The sequence below is a fragment of the Colobus angolensis genome, unplaced genomic scaffold, assembly GCF_000951035.1.
Source record: "Colobus angolensis palliatus isolate OR3802 unplaced genomic scaffold, Cang.pa_1.0 Scaffold244, whole genome shotgun sequence".
NCBI lineage: Eukaryota > Metazoa > Chordata > Mammalia > Primates > Cercopithecidae > Colobus > Colobus angolensis.
This window is the reverse complement of record NW_012115644.1, coordinates 164,146-182,107: the sequence shown is the minus strand read 5'-3', so window position 1 is coordinate 182,107 and position 17,962 is coordinate 164,146. Positions and strand designations below refer to the sequence as shown.

Here is a 17,962-nt window from a genome sequence, read left to right as displayed (position 1 = left end):
AACTATAATATCTCCCTTTCCTCATCCACTTCACCCCATTTCACTCGGGAAGCCCTCCCTGAATATTGCCTACCCAAAGACTGATGAGGTATCCCTTCATTCTCCTCCCATAGTGTCCTACACAGATCTCTTTCACTAACATATTACCACTGGTATCTTCTGAATAACCATCTTTCCCACCAGACTGTGACCTTTTCTGTTTCATCTTTACATAAACCCAATGGCTAAGACAAGGCCTCCTTGACACTCTAAAGACATTCAAAAATGTTCACTGACTGAATGAATGAAGGGTTAGATTAAAAGTAACACAGCATGGAATACAGTTAAGTTCCCCACCTCTGAGAGTTTTCAAGTAAATCCAGCTATGTCAGAATTCCCATACTGGCTAAGAGCTGTCATCTACCATATGACTTTGTGATATTCTTTCCGTTGCTACATACATTTTTACTTGCCCAATTAGACTGACTCTTTATGCAGCTCTTTATAGTATTTGTCAATAGGGACATATGACTTTACATAGCTAGTTCTTTATACAAGTTTCATTCTTATTCAAGGCATGGCCTGTGGTTGAAAAGTCATTATAAATAAGCCCATTGAAAATGTGCTAACATTTATTAGACTTACTGAACACATCTCCTCTGGGTTTCTGAGGATCTATCTGTACCCTGTTGTCAACTGTAATCCCTCCTGGAGGTGTACTGGCAGCTGGTGCTATAGTTGTCAGTCTGGTGGTTGGCCTTTCTGGGGTTGTAGCTGGTAGAGGTGTTCTGAGCTCTGTTGGCAGAGGTGGTGGTGGTGTAGGAAGTGGTGTTGGCTTTGGTGTAGGTCTTGTTGTCGGCTTAGAAGTAGGCCTGTTGGTAATGATAGGAGGAATATATGTTGTCTTCGGAGGCCACCAAGTACTTCCAACATCAGGAATCCTATTATTATATCCTCCGTCACCCTTTAAAATGGTACCATTTCCCTTTGGTACATGAATTGGACCCGAAGGTTCAATCATAACTTTTGGGATATCTGAAAGAGTCAAAGACTTAAATTAGTATGTAACCATTCCTCCCTAAAGAGTGAAGCATTATACTGACAGACACATAAAAACATCTCATGACAACTAGTATCATTTTTCAAATTTAGAATATTACCTACTGTAAGTCATACTATTTTCCAAATAACAAATATATGTGTGTGTATGTATAAAACACATACATACGTATTCATATATATACATATATTCATCCTTTGCATGTATGTAACAAATACATTGGTGTGTTTCCATAAAGAATATGTATTATTTGCAACATAAAAACGTTTTAAATATTTGTGCAGTGGAAACAGACAACAACTAACGAGAATTTTTAAAATGCAGAGACATTCTAAGTTTTTTTAATATAAGAAATGCATAGTTAGAATCTATGCTGTATCCCTATGCTACATGTATATTATAAAAGTGTGTTTAGAATTGTCTAAAGACAAATACTTTTCTTATCCACACTTTATATAAATTCAATTTGCATAAATACAGTTTGAGTAAATGTTCTACATATTGTTTTATGGTCGGTTTTTCTTCCCCTTTACTGATAGATACAACTGCTTTTAAAAAGACATTTTCAGAGGTTGCAAAGATCATCTGTGGCATCTTTTTCCTTGATAATCTTCACCAAAAAGAACCAATATTTAATCTGCCTGGAATGATATACTCCAGACTGGGAATGATTACATGACTCTTTAAAAACCCTTTAATCCCCATGATTTTATGCACCATGGTTTTCAGTAAATATTTTACTCAGGAAATTTAAAAAATTATCTTCTGTCACATGAAATGTATGTTAAATTATGACTTTTGGGCTTTTTCATGTTTATCTACTACATAACCACTACTCCAAATAAAACTTTTAAAACACTTAAAAGCAAAACAGTTCTGAATGTAGAGGAAATAAATAAGGGAATGACTTTTTTTTTTTCTTTTGAGACAGGGTCTCGCTCTCTTGCCCAAGCTGGAGTGCAGTGGCATGGTCACAGTTCACTGGGCTCATGGCAGTCTTAAGATCCCAGGCTCAAGTGATCCTATTACCTCAGCCTCCTGAGTAGGTGGGACTACAGGTATGCGCACTGCACCTGGCTAATTTTTAAATTTTTTTTTGTAGAGATGGGTCTCATTATGTTGCCCAGGCTGGTCTTGAACTCCTAGTCTCAAACAATCCTGCCACAATGGCCTCCGAAAGTGCTAGAATTACAGGCATGAGCCACCGTGCCTGGCAGGGAATGATTTTTTTAATAGTAGAGTTAGGAGGCATAAAACAGAGGGAAAAATGTAGAATATATTCAGATTATCCCACCATCAAAATCTAATACTAATGGCAAACATGTATTTCTGATTTTAACAAAAGCAAATTCTCAGGGAGGACTCTATAATTTCTTTTTAGCTAAAAAGAAAATATTGAGAGATTTCAGTGAAGAGATTCAAACTCTTAAGATTATAGTGTATTACTGAGTCCTTAGTTTTTACAAGTACCTGAGCAAGTGATTTTATTGTTTGTGGAAATCACAGACAAATATAACCAATTATGGCGATTATACTTCTTTGATAATCTTATTCCTTATCTTCCCTAGCGATGGCCTTTGTGTAATCCTGTATTTCCTGCTAGAATTTAAAGCTGAGAGACAAGTACTACTCACACACACAAGTCAGTCCATCACCCTGGTATCCTTCTTTACATTTGCACTTGTAGGACCCATGTATGTTATAACATCGAGCAAAGCTGCTGCACTGATACTGACCAAGTGAGCATTCGTCTATGTCTGCATCAGAAAGTAGGAAACGAAGAGGCTTATTTAGGAGATAAATATGATGACATGAAAAATATATAGTTTCAAAAATGATTTTTTTTGGCAATGTGTTGATCTACATAAAATTGGCAGGTAAACAGAAGAAATAAAGTACATGCAGACTGGGAACTACCAGTGGTTGAACTGGATGTCTGTTGGTTTGTTCAACTTAATGCCAGTACTCTCCCCTGCCCCTCACATTCCAGTCATCACCACAATTACAAGATCTTTCAGTGCTCTAGGAAGAAACAACACAAAGCAATGGTTGGTTTTCATTACCATGACATTGGTATTTGCCTCCAATATACATGAGATCGAAGCCTTTATGACACTTGCAGATGTAGCTCCCAAAAGTGTTGACACATTGCCTAAACCTAGGGCAGGAGGCTCTTCCTGTAGCACATTCGTCAACATCTAGAAACATAAGTCAATAGCATTTTAGGAAGAGCAAGGGCATGTTAAGACAGAGTGGGTTTCAAAATAAATAACTGACTACAAACGGTTGCCTGGCATCTAGTAGCTCATCATAAATGGTATCCAGCTGGTTGCCCCTATAGGCAACATAAATTCCACATATCCAAATTTCAACTCATCCTTCTAAGCCAAGTTATTATTTTCTTGTACCCTATATATTAGCACATACTGCATCTATATCTACCAAGTTGCTTAAACTAGAAACTTGAGTCATTCTTGAACTAGAAACAACCTTCTTTCCTTTAACTCCCAAATCATCAAGTCCAGTTAATTCTACCTCTAAAAAAATTATTTGATTCTGTCTACTTTTCTCTTAATCCACCATCACTACCCTATTTGAAGCCACCATCTCCCGGGTTAGACCGTTACAAAAGCCTCAAAACTGCTCCTTTTGCTGTTACTTATCCCCCCCAAAGCATTTCCAACCCAACTGCCAAAATGATTCCATTAAAACATACAATCAGATCATTACTATGCTCAAAACCTTTTAACTACTTCTACTTGCACTTTGAATTAAATCCACATTCCTCCCCCATGTCCTTGAAGGCCCTGCAACAAATCATCCTCACCTACTTCACCCATTAATTATATCTTAAGCCACCACTCCTCATACTCACACCCCGTACTTGAGCTACATGGGCCTTCTTCTTTGAAAAACCTCACATAGGCCAACCTCTCTCTCACCGCAGTGCCCTGCAATCTCTTCAGCTGCTTGGCTGTTTCTTCACATGGCTAATGATACAGGTCTTACCTTAAGGCTAATAGACACATTCTGTTTTTCTCTCAATACCTCATGTTAACACTTGGTATTCTCTGTAATTTTATGGGGTATTTATTTCTCTTCTGTCTCCCCTGTTAGCATGTCAGCTTTGTGGGGATCAAAATCTTGTCTATTTAGTCCACTGCTATACATCCTAGCACTCAGCACAGTGTCTGGAGTATAGAAAGTACTCAGTAAATATCTCTGATCACCAAACATTTCCATTCATTCAAGGATTATTACATGCTAGATATTGTGCTAAACTCTTTGCATCCACAATCTCATTCAGTCTTCCTACCAGTTCTATGTGGTGTTATTTCCATTTTAAAGATAAGAAGATGCAAGCTCAAAGAAACAAAGTCTCTTGCCTAAGGTTACATATCTAGTATATGGAAGAGTCCAGACTCTCAATCCTACACTGTCTTCCTAATTCACCAGAAAAAAATCTGAGGCTGGAAGTTCAACACATACAATCTAGCCCTGTCTACCTGTTCAGCTTCATCACTCATTGCTCACACTTGCCGCTTACATTCTAAGAATACTGAGCTCTTCTCATTTCCCTAAACATTGTGCTTCTCTGAACTGCAGTGCCTTTGCACATAGGGTTCCCTCTGCCTGAGGCCTCCTCCTATTTCTCATTTTAAAAACAATAAGGCTCCCATTATCCATTCACAGAGATGTCCTCTTCTGAGACATCTGACATCTTCTGAAAGACAGCTAATTATCTGACATAAGTAATTGCCTTTTTGTCCTTACTCCCATCACCTTTCACTTTCTCCCTTTATCCTATAGAGGCTGCTGACAGAGATGCTTGATTTTACAGCTCACCTACACAGGTCCTCCCATCAGGAGCCAGCTGCAGGCCAGGGGAGGGGCACTGGCACCGTATTTGTCCTTTAACAACATCACAGCCATACTGACAGTTTGCCATGGAGCAGGTCAGGGCACCTGGAAAGAGAGTGACTGGCTGACCCAGACAGGTAGAAAACAAAATCTGTAAAGGAAATAGCTATATTTTTTCACTTGTCCTGAAATCAGTGACTCTGAACAACAATGAAGTCAAAGAGGCCTTAACTATCAAACATCTAAAGAAAATAAAAGGGGAAAGGAAAGAAAGCATTAAAAGACAAATATAAAACTATTGTGCATAGATTATCTGGAAATTTTTCCAGTGGCCAAGGAAAGTGAAGAATTGAGGTATTTCTCCAGAGTACTCAAGCTAAGTGCTATTCTTAACTAAACATCCAAGTAACTGTCTCAGCTGCCCATGAAATTTCTCTAGGGGAACAGCAGATTTCCCACCGAGCTGCACAATGTTAAACATGTATTCACCTCATTCCAAAAAGTTCCATGCTATACTTATGCAATGTTAAATAAAATTAGTTAACTATTTTTATCTTATGCAACTCAGTTAAATGACAATTCAGTAAAAATAAAAACCAAGTCACTAATTGTTGGATATCATATGAATACCTCAATTCAATGAGAGAATTTTAGGGCATATTAGACATATTATGTATATTTCTTATTCAACGACATGGATTAATAGATAATTAAATTATGCTAATCAGGTACTTATGCTGGTGGTTCCACACAATAATATGTCTAGTTACAAAATTGTTTTCATATCTAATGTATCCATCTTATACATTCAAATGGTAGAAAACACACATTTCTTCCTTATAAAGATATACATGAATTCTACTTTTCTGGTATCATACTCATTTATTTTTTATTTGAAATTGTTTTCTAGAAGTCTTAGACTATTATTAAAGTCTAAAATTCTATAAAAGCCTAAAGGCCTTTATAATGAAATATAACAATTAAGTAAGAAAGTATTTATGAATGATTTAAAATCACAAAACAGACCTGATGGATTCTATCTGAGCAGTCCCTAAATAGTCAGTAGTGTTCTTTTTTTTTCTTTAACCTGGAATCATTCTTCTATGCCCAGATAGAAGACAGAGGTAAACATGTTTTTAAAAAAATTATAAAACATACTTAGTTTTGTAATTCTTGATCTAAATACCATTTCCTAATCAATTTAATATTTGCACCCATGATAGAAGAATATTATACATCGAAAATGGTGCCACTTATTTTGATTTTCAGTTCCTCAGGCACATATATAAACACATGCACACATCTTGTTTAGCAGAACCCGGGAGGCCACTTTCAGAAAAGCAAGCTCCCAGAGCACAACAGAAACAAGCCCAAAGCACTTTTAAAACAGTTAAGATTCTTGACATACTTGAGCAGGAACCATCCGGCATGAGCATATATCCGTTGAGACAGTAGCACTTGTAGCTGCCATAAGTGTTCATGCACCTGTGCTTACAGGGCCGCGGCTTCAGTCCACACTCATTTAGATCTGAAAACAATGTGGGTCGAAGCAGAAAAATTACAAAACCTCAGCACTAATGTAAACCTTTTAAAATTCTTTTCTATATTAAAAAATGAAAGAGAAAAATAGGTCAAGCTACAGTAACTATTATTTACATAAGAGATAGAGAATGTTCATGCAATATTAATTTGAAGGTTGTTACACTAGGGGCAACCAGGAGTCGCCATGACCTTTATGAATTTCTGTTTATAAAGGCCAGTTAGGAAAATTCTCAACAACAGGTGCCTACCTTATCATCACTAGAAACAGCAGCATACTAACCTCCTCATGGGCAGAGGTGCTCTATCAGCTACCATCTGTTTGCCAATATTCTTAAAATATCTGGGGTCTATTGCTAGATTTAATCCTGACAATGTAACCCTATTCGTTCAATGTCTTCCTTTCTCTGTTTAAAGAACGTATTACATGAGAATATTTTACTTTACAGGAACTATACAGATTTAAAAACATTTGACTGCTTTGACCTTCCCAAGGGAAGGCTATATAGGCTAGATTTTCAGAGGATAAGAAAGAAATAAATTAAGAGTGATCATTATTGTAGTTTTTCTTGCTCGATCTGGTAGATTTTATATGATTTCAGATTAAAGAAGAAACTTCAGTTTCCTGCTTTAGTAAGGCATTCAAGTCACAAAATGAACTTTAAAACACCCACCAACATATTTTCATTTATTCCGCAGTTAAGAAAGGCATATGAAAATACTAATGGACAAAACGTAATAGACTATCATGTATTTTAGGTTTATTGGTTTAAGTATCAATATGAAATGAATTAATAAATTTCACATTATAAAAAAGTTTTAACCTAAATTAAACACTGCCTCAAGTGAACATAAAACTCATAATGACAAATAAACATTGAAATAGTAATGCCTAAAATATACACTTCATTAAAAAGAAATGTGACCACATGTTTGTCTGGAACCACCAGCATAAGTACCCAATTAGCATAAGTTAATTATCTATTAATCCATGTCATTGAATAAGAAATATAATTTGTCTAGTTGCAAAATTGTTTTCAAATCTAATCTATTTCAGTCTGATCTGCTCATTTATTGGAAATCTGTATATTTCACTTAACTAAATCACCAAGTTCCATTATGTTTTAAAACCACCAAATAATTATCACATCTAAAAAAATGTTCGTATCTTACTGATTTTCCAAGTAGGTCTTTTTTCTGCCCTGAATGCAAATGTAAGCAGACCCCCAGCTGGGCAAATCCTGGAAAGGTTAAATAAACCAAAAACTTTTGTCATCTCCTATGCTTTCTTCAAATTTCTACTTTATTGTCTCTTGACTAGTTAAGGGTTTTTAAAACAAAATCACATTCTAAAATATTTCAAAAAAAAATTTCCTCATAGAAAGTGCTATGCAGATTACAGTATCAAAAATGTTTTCTCCCTCTGTTAATTGAAGCAAGAATCAAGGAAGAATGATTGAGAAAGAAATTTTCTACCCTTCCCATATTCTTCTACTTTGTATTTCAGTATTTACTAAAAATGAGAGGGAATCTTTTCTCATCTTTTAAGAGGAATTAATGACTATTCCTAATATGGTCCTGCAGAGTCACACCTGTCTTTGATAAATCTTTTTAATATTATAGTAAATAGCATTTAAAACCAAATATGGCATTAGAAAAAGGCTTTGTGTTTCAAATATTTTTTCTGCACTAAACAAAAATAGAACAAAACCACAAAATAACACAGTAAAATCAAAACCTATATCTCAAGAAAAGGATATTGATGGATTTTTGTTTATGTGTCAGTTAAGAATCCCTAGGTTTATTTTCAGAGCATGACAGAAACTGTTGTGAGTTCCCGATGGGAATGGATTAGGTGTTTACAGTTCCAGGCAGCTCATAAACAAGGAATATTTATGCTGATGGAAATTTCTTCAGACACTATGTCCATGAACTAAACCTGAAGCCCAATTGGGGCAGCTCTTCTACAATTTGGCTCCAGTCTGGGCCAATAAAGGGCCCCTTAGGATTGCTATGGTAGTATTCATAATCTGGACTGGAGCTGCTGGTGGTTTTAGATAATGGCTTTGACCCAACTTTATCCTTCTGTTCCCATAGCAAAAGCACTTTGGGGTTAAGAATCATGAAACTGAAAGGAAAGAAAAGCCAATATGCTGTCATGAGTCCAAAAAAATCTGGACTGTATGAAGTAATATGAGAAAGGAAGAATACATGTAACATTCAATGGGTAAATGTGGACATATATTGGCTATTTTACCTGTTATTAATGGGCATATGAGTATCCAAAACATGGAAAGCAATTGAGAAAGCTGTACTCCACCAGCTGTTGATGGTCTGGATGACATGCCCTGACAGCTGACTGTTGTTAATATCCCGAGTGACTGCCATCATTGCCCTATCTGCCACAGGTAGGTGTCTCCTAAAACTTCACAATGACCCTTATGAAAGCCACTTCAGATACTATAAGATTCCACAGTCATCCATGTTTATCAAAATTTGCCAAATATCAGACTTTTCCTAAAGTACAGAGCTTCAAAAGATTAAATGCATCTGGTGTCCTGGTAAGAAGCCTTTTTGTCCTCAGTTTTCTTAAGAGTTTCTTGTCTTTAATTATGTTACCTTCTTTTCTCATTGACCTAGTGTCATATTAAGTAAGTTAATATGTGCTGCTTTCTATAAATGCTGTATTCATTATCACAATATATTGGATATTCTTCAATTAAGCAAGAAATTAAAAAACTACTTTCAAATTATAGTAAATACTCCTACAATAATAAGCAGAACAAAATGAAGTCATTGATCATACTGTCTCAAACAAATCTTAAAAGATGATAAGAGAACCTGGAAATAAAACGTTGGTGTTTTTGTTGTAAATTTACTTATGTTCCTTTTTCTCTGGAGGTTTATAATATATATAAGGAAAATCTATCAAACAGGAAAATTAAAAAATGTAATGAATTCTTTCATGTGCTTATCTTATACTAAAGGATAGAACTTTACAATAAGCCACTTACATTCATAATGCTTCAATTATTATGTACATAAGTCTTAAAGTGCATCTATTATTGTCAGGAATACATTTCAGTAGGTTGGTGGATTCAGGAGTTTGGATGGGAGGAGAGGCAGAAGGAGAGGGAGAAGGGAACTGGTCCAGAATGGAAATGCAAGCTGCATAGCATTATTATTAAACTTCAGGAAAAAAATCAGAAATTTTATTAGCATGCAGACACTGAAAAGTAGCTGAAAAATTCGGAAGAGATCATTGAGTAAGATAACTAGCTCAATGGATTTTTTTTTTACATAAACTTTCATTTAACACATTTGGACTCTCTCTCTGCTTTGGTGCTAAAATCAGGCAGTCATAGGCAAACATGTCATTATGTCAACTACCATAACTTTATTTTTTAAATTATTAAAGACTGAAATTAATTCTTTTGCCCTAATTCCTTGTGCAGAAAATATACAAAAGCATCAAATTTCCTCTCAGCAGAGACAATGATTAATAATTTCAACTATTTTAATTCAGTTATTCTAAGTTCTTAAACCTATGAATGGGTTACAGATAAAATATCCTAGAAGAGGAACTGTAAAATTATGCTACACATTATTTTCCTACAAAGCTTTCCAGCATGATGAAGACATTAATATTTTCGGTGTTTCTATTCTTACGCCAACCCCACAGGCAAATAGGGCAGGAATTACTGTCTCCCTGTTACTGATTGGTTAATGACTTGCTTATAATCAAATAGCAACTAAATGCCATCTTGGAATCAGAACTTAGGCTATCTGATGTTACACAATGTATACCAAAAGAAGGTCACTAATGTATACTTTGATTTTCAGGTAACCTAAAACTCTATACCTCAAGAGTGGGGAAGAGGACTTGATTTCTAAAATCTACTTGGCAAAGGGCATCAAACCCCCAATTTCACTTGCTTTGGAACTCCTCAGTTTGCCTACATATGAAAAAAGTTGTTTTGCTATCTGATTTTTAGAAAATATTTCAAAATTCAGAAAAGAAAAAGAAAAGCAATGATAATCGATGCATTAAAAGGACAGTAGAGCTCCATGCTTTTCAGAGCACAGAGAATCAGCACCAGGTGGCAATTCCTGCTGCTTGCTGTACATGCTCAGGGCTGAAGGCTGGACACTCCTGGGCTAGTCTTCAGAACATTTGCAAGAAGTGACATAACTGCAGGAAGCCATGCAGGTGGCAAAAGCAGACCACCTGGGACAATACACGCTCACCCCTTGAAGGCAAACTTGTGGCTTGGTGATCCAGGGGTTGGAAAAGAGGCTGTTCACTGCCTTGGTCAAGAGGAGTTGGGATGTGCTCGTCTTCATACCAGGAAGAAGGTAATAAGAGTCAACTTTGAACTGATGTCAATTTTAGCCCTAAAAATCTTTACAAGTATATATTAAACAATTACATACAGTTGGTAGAGTTTTAAAAAAATGCATTAGATACTTTATAAACAATAGTTTATTTTATGGTTCTTCTGGTTTCTCTTTTCCTCTATTTTAATTTTCTTAAAAATGTATCACTGTCATCTTGTTTTCCAAGGACAACACACACATTATAAATGAGCAATCCATTGTCATACAATTTTTTTAAAAACTCCAAACAAGAGATCATCATTTTAAAAAGCATTATTTAGTCATAAACAGAAGGAAGAAAATAAAAAACAAATTATAAAAATATTGATTATAATCCACCTGCTCTATTTAAGGTCACTGAAGTCTTAAACGACCAACTTAAGATTTTTTTCCCTACATTATCACCTTGTACAATAGTAGTTTAAAATACTCCAAAATTATGAACAAATGTATGAATTGCATAAAGATTTTATTTACATAACAGCATAATAGATCGTCAATATTATCATTTAAATGTAAGAAATTATGTTTCTAGAACATACATAAGAAGCTTTATGCAAAAAAAAAAAAATAAAGTGTTAACTGTTGCCATTATTTGTTTACCAAAAGATAAGATGGGTGAAACTCAAAGTAGAGAGTTGAGACTTAACAATCACGTTCTGTTTCAACACCATTACGTTATTAACAGCCAGTTAAATGTCCAGATCAAATGAACATTGGTTTTGGGAGTTGAAACTATACATCTTCCTTTTTTTTTTTTTTTTGAGACGGAGTCTCGCTCTGTCGCCCAGGCTAGAGTGCAGTGGTGTGATCTCGGTTCACTGCAAGCTCCGCCTCCCGGGTTCACGCCATTCTCCTGCCTCAGCCTCCGGAGTAGCTGGAACTACAGGCGCCGGCCCCCCCGCTGGGTTTTTTTTTGTATTTTTAGTAGAGACGGGGCTTCACGGTGTTAGCCAGGATGGTCTCGTTCTCCTGACCTCGTGATCCGCCCGCCTTGGCCTCCCAAAGTGCTGGCATTACAGGCGTGAGCCACGGCGCCTGGCAGGAACCATACATCTTTCAAAAATTAAGGCTGTAGGTAACCACCTTAATATTAGGGTTAAAGCCCTTAGATTTTTGTGCTTAGCAAAGCAATCAACTTTCAGATGTAACTAGTCCACAAAATAAGTATTTGCTTCTGACCTACAAGACTCCAATTCTTTCCTTATGATAAAGAATTCAACATATGAAACATAAACCATACTAAAACATTAGGAATTGACATTTGTAAATATTTCCTTCTGAAATTATTACAAAGTACACTGTAAATTCCTAAGAATATCTTTCATTTCTGAAAATATGCAATGATATATTTACATACTAAAAACCACTCCCCAATGGAAAAGTTATAAAAAGATTATTTCCTATAATAATATTTTTTTTTCTGGCTGGGGGAAAAAGAGGTTTGTATTGGTACAGAAACTCAAGGAGGAGGGAAATATGCATAAATAAAAGTAAAAGTAAAGGAAGCAAATGATCGAAGAGAATCTTGCCAGAATTCGGGTTAGAACTTCATTTGCTTTGAAAGGTAACATGTGCCTTATAGAATACGTTAATGATCAGTCCAAGCCTGTAATTTCATAACGATTCTAGGTGTAACAAATCCAGAAAATGACTTAGTGGGGAAGAGCAAGATCACATTAAGCCAGTGGCAAGGCTGCTAAATTAAACCAGTTCCAAAGTGCAGCTTGCCCTGGTATTCTGGCTGTTTCCCAGGCAGCTCTAAAGGCACTGGTTAAGCACTTGTTTATTCAAGCTGTTTGTGCCATGATGCAAGTTTCCGGGGGGTTATTTCTTAAAGCACATAACTCGCTACAAAATTCTCAGTGAAAACTTGTCATATACCAAAAGCTACTTTTAATCAAAAGCTAATTTTCAGTTCTGTAAAGTTATTTCAAATTTACTTCCTTTTGACATTTCTCTCCTCGAGAAAAAAGGAGCCTCTTTGATTTCCCTTATCTGTGAAGCATATTTCCTACTTTATTAAAATGTGTGGGCCTGAATGAAAACAGTCTAAGTTAATCTGCTATGTAGGCACTATCAACCATTTTCTCTAACAACTTTTATGGGAGTCTGTAGGCAGCTCTCACACTCAACCAGGCCACACATGGCAGCTTCCCTTATCCTGACAGAGACCTCAGTGTATGGATGCAGAGACTCTCTAAGATGCTGTACCAAGAACCTGTGGAACTCTTTCAAGTTTCCACGGGTGTTCAGGACTAAGGACCATTAGATGAAACTGTCATTCATTTAATATATTTAGTGTGCATTTACCATGTGCAAGTCACGCTAATAATAGTTTTCAGGAACCTAGAAATCAGAGAGACAATAAAAAGGGTTTCTACTCTCAAGGAGCATAAACCTAGCCATCAGGAACCTGTCACTGCTTTTTTTGTGAGGAGGGCAAAACAAGAGATGATTACAACACCTAAGTTTATTTTAAGCTGTAGTTTTATTTTCAAAACTGGACTTGAAATTACATTTTCAGTGCCAGCACTATTTTTGCAGGTGTAAAATCCCATTTTGCGGGCCGGGCGCGGTGGTTCAAGCCTGTAATCCCAGCACTTTGGGAGGCTGAGACGGGCGGATCACAAGGTCAGGAGATCGAGAAAATCCTGGCTAACAAGGTGAAACCCCGTCTCTACTAAAAAAATACAAAAAACCGGGCGAGGTGGCGGGCGCCTGTAGTCCCAGCTACACGGGAGGCTGAGGCAGGAGAATGGCGTAAACCCGGGAGGCGGAGCTTGCAGTGAGCCAAGATCCGGCCACTGCACTCCAGCCTGGGCGACAGAGACTCCGTCTCAAAAAAAAAAAAAAAAAATCCCATTTTGCTACTAATCAAATCCTCTTCTCTTTAAGGAATATGGTTTTGGAGAACAAGATTTTAACTTGATATATTCGATTTTTTCTTTAGAGAAATAGGTATGTGTTACAGAAAAGAAAGTACATGTTAAACTGGTTTTCTGAAAATAAGAGCTATCCAGTGATGAACCCTTGTTTCAATAATAGTTTTAGCATGTCTTTGAAGCGTGTTAAAGTTGATGCAGCTCCTGCAAAGAAATTTAAATGAATTTCTCTGCAATCTCAAAAGTGACTTATTTTAATTGTCTTCTTTATATTTTATATCCTCACGTTTGGACAACAGCGTTTTACAGTGCTGACATTAATGAAACATCTGAGGGCTTATGTTCAGCACTTTAAAAAAAAGAAGTATACTGAGATTCTAAGATGAATATTGGCATTCAATAACCAGAACCTAACACACTGCTACCTGTAAACTTACGCTGGGGAAGAAAAATCAAGTGGATTTTTTAAAAGAGCAAACTGAGATAATAAGAGCACCACTTATTTAAAAATATTATGCAGGTGTGTTTGGTAAATTTCAAGTTAAAAAGAGTATTATAAGAGAGAAAAGAAACATTGGGAAAATCAGTTCTAAATCAAATAGCAGATAATACAAGAACACACGTTAGAATAGCAACTTCTACCATTGGGACATGTCATTTCTGCTAGTGTGGATTTCATCTGATGGTTCATGAATAATTCCATCTGATGGTTCATGAACCACCATTTTGAGTATGTTTTCAAAAATCAGCATTCTGGATGATTGCAAAAACTGTGTCTTAACACAGGAACAGAAAACCAAACACCACATGTTCTCACTCATGAGAGTTGAACAATGAGAACACATGGACACAGGGAGGGGAACTTCACACATCGGGGCCTGTCAGGGGCGTGGGGCAAAGGGAGGGAGAGCATTAGGACAAATAAATGCACGTAGGGCTTAAAACCTAGATGACAGGTTGATAGGTGCAGCAAATCACCATGGCACATGTATTCTTTTGTAACAAAGCTGCATGTTCTCCACATGTATCCCAGAACTTAAAGTAAAATTTAAAAAATAAAAATAAATAGTGAAAAAAACTGTGTCTATAAATCACTAGTTTACATGACATACCTCAAGGAATATCTTGAAATAAGTATCAGACACTGAAGAACAGTAGTATTTCAGCAATATCATTTCTATATCAGATGAGGTCAAGTAAGTATGTAAGGGATAGTTAGACACCATATCATTATTTCACCTGACATTTAAGATGATAGTGAGTATAATTTAAGAAATAAGTAAAAATTGACTCATCTTTTTAATATTTGACTCTTATCTGTTTAGTGAAATCTAACTCTAATCTTTATTTCTAGTCTAATTCCTAATAATGAAATTTTTCTTTTCTTTTTTTTTTTTTTTTTTTTTTTTTTGAGACACAGTTTCACTCTTGTTGCCCAGGCTGGAGTGCAATGGCACAATCTCAGTTCACCACAACCACCGCCCCATGGGTTCAAGTGATTCTCCTGCCTCAGCTTCTTGAGCAGCTGAGATTACAAGCATGTGCCACCACACACAGCTAATTTTGTATTTTTAGTAGAGACAGGGTTTCTCCATGTTGGTCAGGCTGGTCTTGAACTCACAACCTCAGGTGATCTGCCTGCCTTGGCCTCCCAAAGTTCTAGGATTACAGGCGTGAGCCACCACGCCTGGCCAACAATGGAAATTTTTTACTGAATTTAATTAACAAGACAAGCCTTGTCTGACTTGTTAGCATGAGTTCAAGGATCACATTTCCAAATATATTTTTTCATCCAAAACTAATATAGTAGAAAAAATATGGATTATATAGACCACAGCTCTAAGTTGACATGCTAGCTCTTTTACTAACTCTGTGAACCTGAGCAAGACACTTAATATTCCTATCCCTCAGTCTCTCCAAATAAAAAATGAATTAACAATAGATTGTACCTTAATTATAATAAATAATGCTTTACTTCCTAATGTTGTTGTAACAATTAAAATGGATAATATATATAAAGTACCTGCGGCACTGTGAGTGTTGAATAAATATTTGCTTCTATAAACAACTGATACTGAGTTTTAAAAAAAGTGCTTGCTAAATTAATCATTTTTATTTATCATGGAAACATTCCAAACTGGTCAGTAGTTGAAGGGAGATTTAATCACAGAATCAAAGGGCTCAGAGTTAGGAGGAAACTCCAAATTTCAAATCAAACCCCCTACCTGACTTTAGCATTAAAGGGAAGCAGTACCTGGGGTCTGAGGTGGTTAATTATTTGGCCAAGGATTTCCAACTAGTTAGTGGAAGAACAAGGAGTACCAGAAGGCTTCTAAATTACTGATGCAGTGATTCTTTTCTTCAAAATACATTTGAATTAGTATCAGAGAATAAGAGGATACAATTTGTTTAATTGTCCTTTGATAAAAAAATTTTACAACATTTATCATTAATACATTTTTATTTATCAGCAAAATGGCAGCTCACATATTTGTGGAAAAATAGCTACAGAAAGTAGTTTGAGATAAGAATATTTTTAATTTGGGAGTAATAGAGGTGTCTTTGATTGTGTATTTATGTCAGACTGTTTTCCTACCTTGATTGCAGGTTTTTCCAGCATATCCAGGATGACACTTGCACTTGTTCGGCCCAACACAGTCACCATGTTTGCATCGTGGTTGGCACACAGCTGTGAAAAGAAGATGGCATGCGTTATTTCTAGGTCAGCAAAACACCAATCATATAGCACTGATGTCGTGTATTAGTTTAATAATAAAAGAAACAAAGGAGAATTTACAACAAAGTAGCCAAAATATACAAAATCAGTTTCCTATAAACATTCTGTAAGCTACACACACACACGTGTTATGTGTGTATATGTGTGTATGTGTGTATCAGTTGAGGCTGAATTTTAAATTCAAGGACAATACTCAAATAGTCAAATAAAAGAAAAACTAGGTAAAACTATGCATAAGCATAACTGATATTTGTTCATAGTTACAACTTTACAATGTCCTGTACCCACAATTTCAAACTTAATTTCTCAAATATACTTCAAATAGCAGTGCTTAGTCCACAAGTACTAAGTATGTATGAAATACAGATAAATTTCTAACTAAACATAAAATATTTATTTTACTAGAAATAGTATTCCTAAGTATGAAATGATTCAAAATGAAACAAAAACTAAAACAACATTGTTTTGGAACTTCAATTCAAGGGTATTTCTGTATCTTGATCTTTCTTAATCCTAACATTCATTACAACTGCTTTTCAATCTCTAATGGCCTTTCTATGCCCTAACATAGCAAATAGGATGTTCTCAGTTTGACATTTACTCTTTTCCATCAACTGAGTTCCACTTTCTCAAGACTTCAAAATACTATAAACCATCACTCAAATATTTTCACTGCTTAATTGGAATTTATTCTGCTTATTCTCTATCAATAATTCTCAGCTGGGGGGTACTTTTTACCCCTGTGGAAATTTGGAAATGTCTGGAGACAGTTTTGGTTGTCACACTAGGGAGAGGATACTACTGGTATCTAGTGGATAGGTGCCAAGGATGCTGCTAAACATCCTAAAATGTTCAGACAACCCGCCACAACAACAAATTATCCAGCGCAAAATGTCATCGTGCCAGACTCGGAAACCCTGCTCCATACCAAATATGCGCATGTCCCTGTGTCAGACACTATAATAGACGAAAAATAATTGTCTAGCACGGCACTGGTCTCAAGGAGTCTACAATCTAGATAAAAAGACAAAACCACGTTTCTTATTCAAAACAATATTTATTCATCAGCAATATGAAATCTGTGAAGAAATCATCTCTCACAAGCAAATCCATATACATTCGTGCAGAAAGCCTCATAGAGGAGGCTTATGTTGAATCTTGAAGCATGAGTAGACAGAGAAGGGAGCAGACTACCCAAGGAGAAGAATATTTCACAGCCGTGTAAGCCACTGTTTAGTTAGGAGACACACAGGGGGCTCATTAAGCTAAAGACATGGGTAAATGGTGGAGGAAGAGTGAGAAACAAGCAGGTGAGTGGTATCAGGTGATTATGTTCCCTACATTTCAGAATGAGAAACATGCACTTTATCTCTAGGAAATGGGAAGTTTCCATACATTTATCATCATCAGGAGAACTGCCTGATAAAAATCAAAGCTCTGGGAATCTTATCAAAGCGTTGGTGATGATATGTAGGATGGACTGGAGAGAGTTTAGAGGCCGAGAGGACAGTTGCAAGGCCAGTG

The 17,962-nt window shown here is 36.1% G+C and overlaps 1 protein-coding gene across 7 annotated transcripts in view; it reads right to left on the bottom strand.

Moving 5' to 3' along the window:
- The window catches only part of NPNT (nephronectin), a 76,935-nt gene that overhangs the window by 27,873 nt on the left and 31,100 nt on the right, over positions 1-17,962 (bottom strand). For 5 of the 7 annotated variants that reach the window (XM_011945704.1, XM_011945705.1, XM_011945706.1 and 2 more), the window contains 6 exons: positions 16,298-16,390; positions 6,309-6,428; positions 4,886-5,005; positions 3,103-3,237; positions 2,674-2,796; positions 625-1,014 (listed from right to left, as the gene is read on the bottom strand). In XM_011945704.1, coding sequence (XP_011801094.1) covers positions 625-1,014; positions 2,674-2,796; positions 3,103-3,237; positions 4,886-5,005; positions 6,309-6,428; positions 16,298-16,390 — 981 coding nt within the window. Of the gene's footprint in view, positions 1-624; positions 1,015-2,673; positions 2,797-3,102; positions 3,238-4,885; positions 5,006-6,308; positions 6,429-10,687; positions 10,778-16,297; positions 16,391-17,962 lie in introns of all 7 variants that reach the window. The other 2 variants (XM_011945699.1, XM_011945703.1) reach the window with 1 other exon arrangement.